The sequence below is a fragment of the Protomyctophum parallelum genome, assembly GCF_964188405.1.
Source record: "Protomyctophum parallelum genome assembly, chromosome: 20".
Taxonomy (NCBI): domain Eukaryota; kingdom Metazoa; phylum Chordata; class Actinopteri; order Myctophiformes; family Myctophidae; genus Protomyctophum; species Protomyctophum parallelum.
The window spans coordinates 17,153,055-17,165,365 of NC_139718.1; the positions used below are offsets into that span (position 1 = coordinate 17,153,055).

Genomic DNA, 12,311 nt, shown 5'->3' on the forward strand with positions numbered 1-12,311 from the left:
GCATTCACAGAGATAAATGGACACGATTGACGCCTTTTTTTAATATACATTGTTGATGGCTCACAACTGTGTTCTCTACTCGCTCGTAAAACACAAGTGAACATTCCGCTGGTTTATGCTGTCTATGGGAACGCAGTTCTTAGAATGGTAATATCTCGGATTCTTCTATTTGGATCAAAACAAGCTTGATTTGCGGTTCATTTCATAAACGATATGATCCCTGGTTACAAAATGTATGTTTTGGGTGAGTTACATAACATTCATGGGACATGTTACTTAGCGTTTTCTTCACTTCCTGACTCTCAGTTTCCGGGTGAAACGCCTTTAAAAAATAAATGGGTTTTGCATTGAAATGAACGAGTGGCAGTCCCGGAGTACACAGTTCCGCAGATGGTGGTGTTGGCGGGGAATGAGTAATTACGTTTATTTTATTGTCCCTACGAGATAGCTAGGTCAGTGTTTACATGTAATGGGATCCATTTTACAATAGAAGGCCAGTGTTCAGGTCTCTTCACACGGGGAGCGACATAACACCTGCATTCTCCTGGGATCTGCACTTAGTCTTAGTTTTATGGTTGTTTGTACAGTTTGTTGCGTGTTGTTCTATGTCTCAAAGTGGACCACAACGGAAACAAGCTTCAGCTTCATCGGCCGATAAGACCCTGCATATTAACCCGAGATTGTATATCGGTCATCATTTCAATATCGTGCATATCTACGCTGTAGTATGATCAAGTAGGGCATTCATGTACTAAAAAACACAAAAAGTTTGAACATGGATATAGGACGTTTCCCCCCCCCCCCCCCCCCTGACAGCGATGATATGTTTTTTCCCCCACTTTGAAAGCCCTGTGTTGTTCCAGACACTTGTCTCTAGACACGCTTCTATTCTGAGATTCACCCAGACAAAAGCCCCTCGTTGTTACGGAAGTTTGAAGCAGCAGCAGCAACTCCTCCCTTTCAATGAAATAGCTACAAACTATGAGATATCTATATCTGCTGCGGGCATGCTGACATCTACGTCTACACCAGGTTAAAATCACAGCTACACGTTCAGCAATTAAATGTGTCCTACTTTCTGCCACTGCACGCTCAGTGAACTAAAGCTCCACTCTGGTTCATCTCCACCAGGAATACAACGTTTTTGGGGGGGTTGTTTTAGCTCCCCTCTCCAGCTGTCAGATATTACTAGGGCTATAGTCTTGTAACAACTCGGCTGTTGAAACGGAAGTATTTTTCTTTTACAGCGTTGGCTCTAGCAGTCTATGCCAGTAAGACGCCTGAGGGCGAGGGAGCGCGCATCCGCCTGGGTGACAGCAGACTATGGGATGAATTCTGTACTGGCCGTATATGGAGCGTGTCTTGAGTGTACAGGGTTTGATGAGGTCAGATCAGCATATGGAATGTCAGAACACGTCAGCTTCATATACGGAGATCTAAGGGTGGCAGAGGGGGGGAAGTGTCTTTACACAAGGGTTTGATGAGAGCCCAGGTAGGGTCGGGCCTTAATTTTCGGGCCTGTTGAGAACTCTAGTTTTCGCAGGCTGCCGGGCGCTGCTGCACAAATAACTTTAGGGCAGGCCCGTCTAGAGTTTAAATGGACAGGTATCAGGAAGGATGGATGGGGAAGGATCAACATATGGAATGTCAGAACAGCTCAGCTCCATATATGGAGATCTAAGGGTTTGAGGTGAGATGTAGAGTTGCTGGCCAATATTGATGGCATCAGTGATCTCCATATATGGGCTTAATATTGATGACATCAGGGATAGTGAGTGAGTGAGTGACTGACTGACTGACGGGAAATGCACGATTTCATAGTTAACTGTGACCTGTGGTCGCAAAAAGGGTTTAGTTCAGTTATTCTCAAACCTTTCCAAAAGAGTGTATATGCGCAATTGCGCATGCATAAAGTGAATGGCAGATCGAGTGGCATATCAAGTGGCAAAGTGAGTGGTAAAGTGAGTTTAACTTTGTTTAATGTTGTTTAATGGAATCAGATAGGACTTTTCTGTTTGGATGTATCGGCTGTCAAGGCCAGAAAGTAGTTTTTTGACACTCGGTATAGGCCTTCCCGCATAACTTCCGGGTATGATGATGATGTCACGCGCATTCTATTCCAAGGACCCCCCAGTTTGATATGGATTCGTCAAGATGAACACCCATTGAATAATATTCTTTGAAATCTCAGGGAACCTACTCCGTAAAATCTAAGGCCCCTTTTCCACCGGAGTTGAACCCGTTATTTTTTCCCCGCCTAATTTTGAACCAATTACTTGGTTCAGGTCCCTAAAAGTTGGTTTGGAACTGGAACCAATTTTTTGTTTTTGTTTTGTTGTCCTGAAGTGGGAACCGAAGTAGGTGTGCCACTATTCATGTTGGAAGATGAAGATGTGATATAAACCATCATACATAAAAAGAAAAGGAACCAGTTCTAGAACCAAAGTGATTTTGGTGGAAAAGGGGTCTAAGAGTGTATACATGGAATAAAATGGACCTATTTGGTTCAATGTTTACACTCTCAGAGTTACAAAGACGTAAAAGGACCATCTTCTGTAGGTTCCCCGGCCTATAGGTTCAAGTCCATCTCTCTTACCGGTGTCCTTGGAGGTGATCTTGCGTCGAGGCTTCATCAGGGGCATGGTGGCCTCCACGGAGCCCAGCGGGTAGTTCAGGTCCCTCCTCAGGTTGGGCGGGAACTGGCCCAGGGGCCCGCAGCCACCCTGCGAGCCCGGCATGGCCATGCCCGCTTTGGGCATCTTCATGATGGGGGACATGAAGGGCCCCACCTTGCTGGGCGACAGCCGCGCCTCCAGCGAGCGCTGGAAGGCTCCCGGGCTGTGCGCTCTGGGGGGCAGGTGGTTGGCCATGGACGAGGGGTTGGGGGGGTAGGGCGAGGGGGGCTGGCGCGAGGACAGGGGCATGGGCATGGTCCCCGACCCCGACGACGATGCCATGTAGGGAGCCTGGCGATGCCACTGCTCCTGCCCGGCCCTGCCGTCCATGTCGTCGCGACCCAGCGGACCGTACGGCGCCCCCTGTCGGTTGGGGAAGGAATAGCCCAGGTCTGTCCTGGACGGCCACATGTTGGGGCCGTCGGCAGCGTGGTTGGGGGTGGGCGGGGGTCCGCCGCTCATCATGGCGTGTTGCTGCTGGGCGGCCCCCGCCGCGGGGCCCATGCGGTCCCGGGGGTACGGGTAGGGGAACTGCCCCTGGATGGGCCTGCGCTCGGGGCCAGAGTAGGCGCCGGGGTACTGGCCATGGTACATGTCAGGCTGCTGGCCGCCATGCTGCATGTACATGTCCCCCTCGTGCCTCTTGCCCGGGGGTCCGTACATGCCCTCCATGGGACGCTTGTAGCCCTGAGGGGAGGCAGGGAGGTAGGGGTTAACCACATGATGAACCCTATAGCGTCCTCATTCTGTGCAAATAGAGCATCGAAGTCTGACGTCAATGTCAGCAGAGGGCGCAAATTCACAGGTTTGTGTACTTTTTATTTGTATTGTAATCCCCATAGGGGGATTTTAGATCGCCTCATATAAGAACTGTGTTTGAAAAATAAACATGTCATCCCGGCCGTTTCACTCATATGGATATGAAGAATCAACTGACTGAGAGAAAACGCTAATGTTACTGCTACTGAATTAGTTACATTTTCGCTAGAAGCAGACTGTATCATATATGAGTGACTGACTGTCAGAGACACCTCCCCGACAATAACGCAGAGACAGCTTGTTTATTTTTGGACCACAACGCTTATAGTTATTAAGATGAGCCCATGTTATTCTCCATAGAGAAATTACTTCCACGAACCAGGGGAATCGAAGGGATGAGTGAGTTACGTCAGGACTCCGGTGCTAGCAGATTTATACAAACGCACAACGCATTGCAACATTGCGTTGTGACTTGTGTGAGCCTGTCGATCAGTTACTTTCAGCAGAGATTTTGGTGTAGAGGGAAAAAAGGGAGCGACCTAGAGCAATGGTTCTCAAACTTAACATTTTCAAGGACTTCCCTTATCTCTGGCAGTATACAAAAGGAACCAAATGGACCCTGACGGGTCAGAGTTGCAGACTGGTAAAGATCCATTTAGAACCTTGGCTCAAGGAACCTTGAGGTGGTTCCTCGTCAATATGACCCCCCAGTCAAAAAACACATTGTGTTTGAAATAGACACTCATGCCCTAAGGATGAATACAAAATTAATATCAACATCCTAATACTGTCCAATAATTAGATAGGGAGATTATGACAGGCAGTTTCTGCTGTCAGACCAGAAAATAACACGTTAGCTCAGGCTATGAAAACAGAGAAGTCACCAGTATACAGCCCTGAAGGACTCCGTGGTTACAAGGCGGCGCAGCATTAGTCACCTGCTGCTGTGGGTACATGCCAGAGGGGTGCATTCCATACGGCATGGCTGGATACTGCTGGCTGTAGCCGTCATGTCTGCAACAGGAAGGACATGAAGAAGACGAGATACAAATAACAATATACAGTAAGTGGTACACTCACAGTAACAAAGACATGCACGGACGCATGCACACGTGCACGGACACGCGCACAGACACACGCACCTCTGCTGTGCGGGGTATCTGTTGGGCGAATACATGCTGCTCTCACTGTTGGAAGGACCCATGTTGTTCTGGCTCCCCGGGGGGCCCATGCCACCCCCCTCCATGCCCATCACATGGTCTGGTCTGCATGAGACAAAAAACACACAGAACTTACTGCACACCATTTTTGTGTGATATGTAGGAGGGCATCTGGTTAGGATGCCTCTCGGGCATCTCCCTAGGGAGGTCCTCGAGGCACGTCCCACTGGGAGGAGCCACCGGGGCAGACCAAGGCGCAGTTGGAGGAAACACATCGACTCACTGGCCTTGGAACGTCTCGGGATCCCCCAGGAGGAAGTCACTTGAAGTCTGGAACACTCTGCTGGAGCTGTTGACCCCGCAACCCGACTACGGATAAGCGGTTGAAGATGGATGGATGGATGGATGGATGTAGGAGGTATAGCTGCTATCACCTACTTTTTTAACATACTACATAACATGCACATGATATAATAGTAAAGAACAAATGCAACAAGAGCTTTTCTCTACTATTAGCGGGCATTGGACAGTATAGTTTGCCTGTCGCTGTCGGGCAGAAACATCTGAGCTCCATATTTTAACTTTTTAACTCTTTCTTTCATAATATGAATGCCCTGCTTTATCATACATGCATCGTCACACGAAGCTTCGCAGGCATCAAACGTGGAAGATCTACATGCTCGAAGCGTTAGCGCGAATCAATTTGCTTTGAGCTTGTTGTACTTTTGCCGTTTTTGAATTTGAATCCTGAAAAGTGAACACCCTGGGTTTCCACCACAATTTTTAGGTATATGTACTTTACTTGAGTATTTCCAATACTATTTATTGTACTTTTACTATAACTATAAATATGAAAACTTTAATTACTAGTTACTTTGTAGATTGTGATTATTATTAGAAAAACTAACCACTTCAGCTCTATATACATTTCGGCCATTTGACAATAGTCTACAAGTCTACAATAATCTACAATCTACAAGCTCACAATGCGTCGCATTCTACTTATTCCACCACTGTGTGCCCATACATACATACATACATACATACATACATACATACTGTACCTCCTGTCATAGCCTGGCCCGTACGGCGGGTAGTGGGAGCGCTGGCCCATGCCCAGGGCAGACGGAGGGCGACTGTACATCTCCTGCATGCCACCGCTGGGCATCTGGCCTGGCATGTAGGGCTCTGCTGCCGCCACTGAGGAGAGGGCACAGAGGTTACACACATCTCAGGAGAATGGCCCGACATATGGAGACAAATTATACGCAAACAAAAAGCCAAATGGGTAAGAAAGAATGAAACCTTTGGAAAGTTTTAACATCTGTCATGGTTATTGCAAATGGTTTTGACCTGAATATGATCGGGGTGACACGATTTCTCTAAATCCACAATTCAATGTGACCAGGGGTCATCACTATGCTAGCCTCGGAAACCCAGACGTTTTTTATTTCCAGGGAGAAAAATAAAAGTCTGGGACCGAGTCCACTTCAATTCGGCATAGAATAGCACAAACGTTGATCAATCTTTGCTGATTTCTGATTTCTTGACGCACACTCATACACACACACACACACACACACACACACACACACACACACACACACACACACACACACACACACACACACACACACACACACACACACACTCCACTCTCTGAAAATCTAAAATTTCCCACGGACCATTGGATTTGTGTACGGACATAATGATGATATTTTGATTTTAAGAACACAATTGGATTTCATTTTCTATTTAAATCTACATCACACATTCTAATCCTGATTCAGTTAAGATACTCAAATGAGGGTAACATACCCTTCTGACATGTAACTGCAGTGTTTGAGTGTTTTTTCTGACATCCATCAATTTTTGTGACACACCCAATACATATAATAAACTCATGTGACCCTAAGATAAGGTCTGTTTTATTTGAACCATTTCTCGAGAATAAAGTGCTGTCCAATAGCAGACTTTGGTTTAACCACCGGGTGGCAGCATTCCCCTACAAATCGCTGCATCTTGTTTTGACCCTGATCAAGCCTATTGTTCTGAGACAGAGGCTGTTGTTATGCAGCTAACATCCGTGTGATGCATTGGGCTCAGCATTCAGAGGAGCCGTCATCCTTCAGAAAGCAGCTACTGTTTGTTCTGAAGACTAAAGCACATCGGCTGGCCAAAGCAGACGCCTCGCAGCGGGCAGCAAAGGATGAGAGGTTGAACGTATAAAAAAAAATAACAAATGAAGAGAAAGGAAGAAAGTAATCAACAGAAAGAGAACAGCCGTCTTCCAGAATAGCAAATGCATGTGATTGACCAAACAAGCACTGATGTTCTCTCAGACCAAATATAAACACGCAAGTAAGCACACAACGCTCGTGTATGCACACACACACATGCACATGCAAAATCAAGTGATGAAATGGTCAACTTCTCTTTCAAAGAGGGTTTGTGCAAATTCAATTACGTATACATTCTATATAAATGTGTGTGTGCAATGCATGAGTGTGTGTATGCCCGGATCTTTGCCAAATAATGTATAGTCATGTCAGAGTGCCTCCACTGGTTATTATGGTTAGTACTGGTTTTATATGATTGACACAAATGTCTAGTGTATGTGTCTAGTGTGTCAAATGTCTAGATGGTAAATGGTGCATTTATATAGTGCCTTTATCCAAGGCGCTTTACATAGATTGTGCATTACATTACATTCACCCATTCATTCATACCCTGATGGTGGCAGAAACAATGCAAGGCACCAACCAGCACATCAGGAGCAATTAGGGGTTCAGTGTCTTGCTCAAGGACACTTCGACACTAACTCTGGGGGAGCCCGAGTTCGAACTGGCAACCTTTCGGTTACCATCCGGCCACTCTACCCCTGAGCCACTGCCGCCCGTCTAGTGTGTCAAAATGTCAAATGTCTAGTGTATTACATCAGTGAGTCAGGCTGCTGAGACTAGTGTCAGACAGGCAGGCAGGCAGGCAGGGTGTCTAGGACCCAAACCTTTTAAGTCGAGCCCAAACTAGTGAAACCCAAACTAGTGAAAATAGCACAACGCGGTGTGAAGAGCTCATAGATCGGCTATTTTCACTACTTCTGCGTCTTGGAAAGTCTGGTGGTGACGTCTTCTCTTGAATCTAGGGGGACGTGCGCGTGCACGTCCAAAAATCACTGGTACTGCGGCGTGGTACTGTGTTCTACGATCATGACACCACTGGTCCCGACCCACTGTTTGGGAACTGGTGGTCTTCTAGGGAACACCACACATAGCTGCTGCATGGTTGGAGGTCACACTCACTCTTCCTCATGCCAGCGAAGGGGTCCTTGGCGTCGTACTGCTGCATCCTCATCATCATGTCGGCGGGCATGATGCCCAGACTGCCCTGCTGCTGCTGCTGGTACGCTGCTGCTGCCGACGGCACCGCAGGCCCCCCCGCGGCACCGCACCGCTTCTGGAAGGCCGGGTCACTCACCTCCGAGAACGGGTCCTGTATACTGACACTGGACCTGGGAGAGAGAGAGAGAGAGAGAGAGAGAGAGAGAGAGAGAGACGGAGAGAGAGAGAGATACAGAGAGACACAGTTAAAGGTATATTCAGTGATTTCACTTAATTCAAATATCACTTTCAAATATCATCATAGTGCGCCACTCGGTCTGCTATTTTTGAAAAATCTTGAAAATGTCGCGCAAATCTTTGAATATATATTCTTTCAGGGTGAACGTTTTTAACTGAAATCTTTGATTCTGGAGGGTCCCTGGAACAACATATATTCAGATGGGGGTTGGCGGCCAATTATATATAATCTTTGGGGTCCTTGACATGAAATATTGAGCACTACTGATATAGAAACATAGGCCTTTCAGAAAACTGTCAGGATTTAGAAGACATATTTTAAACTTCGACTTCAGGCCTAAATGGGTTGAGGCCTATTCATACTCTGAGGTGGTCACCTCATCAGGACAAGTACTACTCAGTACTACTCACGCCTCGACTACTGCAACTCCCTTTACTCATGTCTTTCAAAAAAATCCATTCACCGGCTACAATTGGTCCAGAACGCAGCAGCCCGACTCCTAACAGGGGCAAGAAAGTTTGACCTTACCCCTATCCTGGCCTCCCTCCACTGGTTACCAATCTCATTCAGAATTGATTTTAAGATTCTGCTCTTCACATTCAAGGCCTCGACCGGCCTTGCTCCATCCTACATCTCTGACCTACTTGTTCCCTATGAGCCTGCCCGCGAGCTGAGATCCTCAGGCAAGGCTCTACTTACCATTAAAACTTGTGCACCCTTACTGTGGAATGCCCTGCCCCTAGAAATGCTTTTAATGCTTTATAGTTTTGAATGTTATGTATTTTCCTATGTTATTGTTTTCCTTCTGTTATCCAATGTTTTATTATAATTGTGTTCTTCATTGTGTTCTCTTTTGTTGTTCTTGAAAGGTGCTATATAAATAAAGCTTTATTATTATTATTATTAATTTAATTTAATGAATTCATATTAATTATTTACATATTAATAATGTCATTCAGATGGCAATGCCCTATATTTTATACATTGTTGTGTTTTTATGTATTTAATAATACCTACATTTGATCCTTTTCTATACATTTTATATAAGGTTTCCACCCCACAGTGAGGATAGAGTGTATCAATGCCAGTGGTGGAAATAGTGTACATTTACTCCACTACATTGAATTGAAAACTTCAGTTACTAGTAGGCTAACATAGGCTACATTAACCACTTCAGCCCTTTATACATTTTGGCCATTTGAAAATAGCAGATCTACAAGCTCACAATGCGTCGCGATGCGATGCATTGTGAGCTTGCAGATCTGCTATTTTCAAAAGATTATTACATATTTGAAAACTTCAAATGGGACTTTCTGCATAATGGGTAATATTACTTTTGGTACTTTAAGTACATTTTGATGCCAATACTTTTGTACTTTTACTTTTACTTGTAACAATTTACAGTACTTTGCATTGCAGTACTGATACTTTTACAAAACCTGAGTACTTTTTCCACCACTGATCAATGCAAAGTACACAGTATGATGGAGGCTCAGTGCTGCCACCTGTTGGGGAGCAGCGGTGTGACTTGTCCCAGGGGAGTGGTGGCCGGGGTGGGGGGCTTCAGGTCCCCCGCTGCCTCTGTTGTGGAGCTGCTGCCTGATGACTGAGGCGTCTGAGGACCCTGGAGAGAGCCCCCCGAGTGGGCTGAGAGAGAGACACAGACAGAGACAGAGAGAGAGAGAGAGAGAGAGAGAGGGGGGGGGGGGTGAGAGAGTCGTTACTAGGCCTGGACCATGACTATAGAGCGTCGCAGTCCAGCCCCCTCGAGAGACCCGGAAAATAAATCGCCGTTCATTTTCCTCATAGGCATTTCGTAAAATATTTATTTAAAGACGGTTACGCCGCGGACAAAGCCAACTCGGATCGTGACAAATCATGACAATGAACACAATATTTTGGGCCAATCAAATCATTAGAAAGAAGAAAATAAAGTCAGGAGACAACACTATTTGTTTTGTTTTTCTTCTTATAAATTATTTGATCGGCCCAAAACATCGTGTTCATTGTCATGATTCGTCACGATCCGAGTTGGCTTTGTCCGCGGCGTAACCGTCTTTAAATAAATACTTTAAGAAATGCCTATGGGAGAAATGCATTGCGATTCATTTCCTGGGCCACTCGTTGTTCTGAAAGGGGGAGGGACTGCGACGCTCTATAATGTATACAAAGAAAAAAACATTGATAAACACGACAGTTGATGAAAGAGACAAAGACAGACACAGAGAGAGAGAGATAGATTGACAGAGAGACAGAGAGATTGACAGAGTGGACAAAAAAGCAGAGAGGAGCGAGAAAGAGAGAACAGGAGAAGGAGGAGATAGTAGTTACAGATACTAGGTTTGGTCCATGACTATGTGTATAAAGGGGGAACAAAGAATTGAGAGAGACAAAGACAGAGAGAGAGAGAGAGAGAGAGAGAGACAGAGAGGGGGGGGAGGAAAACACCCCAGATGGAGACAGTAAAAGACAGTTGTCTGGATGAGACTCGACACATGCTGGAAGCAGCAGCTTGTGTAGTTGTGTGTAGTTGTGTGCTGCGTGCTGCCAAGCACTGTTCTGGTTCTGTACCGAGGAGCATGCCGTACAACCATTACTGTACACTATACAGAACACCAGCACTGCAGACTAAATGTTCTCGGCTGCTAAAAAGGGACAAGAGAGGAGTGTAATGGGACGAGCTAGTGGTTCCCAAACTTTTGTAGTTCAAGACTGAGAAAATAACTGATACCGCCGGGACCCAAGCTGGCAAGCTGGCTACAGCCAATCCTAGATCTGCTATTTTCACTACTTCTTAACCTTTTTTCTAGTTTATGAAATTTCAGTCTTTGATTCCTTCATGAAGTTACTGGGATTTTTTTTTTTTTTTAATTCATGAAAATTTTAGTTTTTTTGAAAATATTTTTGAAATAACAATAATAATAATAATTAAAAACAAAACGTAGGGAACCAAAAATAAAGGGACCCATCAAAATTTTTCCGCGACCCACAAATGGGTCCCGAACCAGTGTTTTGGAAACCAGTGAGCTAGAGGGTGAGAGAGAGAGAGAGGGCGAGAGAGAGAGAGAGAGAGGTGTGTGTTTCTAAAGAGGGAATAAATAGAAACTCTGGTGGGTTTATTTGGCAGCCGTTGGAAGAAGATATTTTTCGTTTGAGGATGTTCCATGAACTGTGTGGTTCACAGGGAGGACTACCACGAGGGGGCACTGTTTTAATTTGCAGCACATGAGGTGAATGTATGTATGGTATGTCTGCCTGACTGTACCAGAATCAAAGTAATCTGATAAGAGAGTGGCGACACGCTTTGATCTTGCCGCAAAGCGGAGTGCTATGGTCTAGTTCCAAACATTGGAACTATCCCATTGAGATAGAATGAGCACTTCCGCATTCCATTGTTACAATGGGAGCCAATGCTAGTGTTGCCACTCTTTTACTAGATTACTCTGACTAGAATGTAATTATGACCAATCTGACAGAGCAAACAAAACAAAACAAAAACATAAACAGTTTTGCATAGGGGATTCCCAGACCTTTTCAGCTGAAACCCCCCCAAAAAATATGTTGTTGTCTCCTCTGGGCCCTTAAACAAAAACAGTGAAATCTATCTTCAGTCTGAAAAGAAAAAAATCTCCCACACTGGCCATAATAATGAATGTCCAGAGACAAATACATTCAGAATCATTTGGGGGTCCTTGACGTGAACATTATTTTAGGACAACTGGTTTAAACAACATTAGCATTGGAAGCAAGCCCAAATAAGCAACTATACACTTTGGAAACAAGCCCAGAAAACTACCAATATTTACAAGTGACTTTATAGGAAAAGCAAGACCTAAGTTTCTTATAATAAGCAGACCCGCTACAAGGTGGTGTGGTACCCAGGAGGAGAGGAACAGAAGAATTCTCAAAGGCACGATTGAAACGGAAGGGGGAAAAGGTGCATTGTTCCAGTTCGAGTGAGGAGAATGTTCGAGGTGTTCTTTATTGGTATTAGAGAAGGCTTATTTTTGAGTGGTGCAACCACTCCCTTACGGAGCTACAGTATGGGTGGGTGGGTGGGTGGCTGGCTGGCTGGGTATGAGCACGAAAACAGCATGGCTGTTTTTCACCACCTGTGCGCAACCTAACACACACACAA

At 45.4% G+C, this 12,311-nt stretch overlaps 1 protein-coding gene across 1 annotated transcript in view; it reads right to left on the reverse strand.

Annotated features, from left to right (window-relative positions):
- LOC310878185 (AT-rich interactive domain-containing protein 1B-like) overlaps positions 1-12,311 on the reverse strand; it is a 240,202-nt gene that overhangs the window by 7,044 nt on the left and 220,847 nt on the right. Inside the window, exons 14-19 of the mRNA XM_083792341.1 lie at positions 9,679-9,820; positions 7,897-8,105; positions 5,659-5,794; positions 4,577-4,699; positions 4,373-4,448; positions 2,597-3,362 (exon numbers count right to left, since the gene is read on the reverse strand). Coding sequence (XP_083648467.1) covers positions 2,597-3,362; positions 4,373-4,448; positions 4,577-4,699; positions 5,659-5,794; positions 7,897-8,105; positions 9,679-9,820 — 1,452 coding nt within the window. The remainder of the gene's footprint in view (positions 1-2,596; positions 3,363-4,372; positions 4,449-4,576; positions 4,700-5,658; positions 5,795-7,896; positions 8,106-9,678; positions 9,821-12,311) is intronic.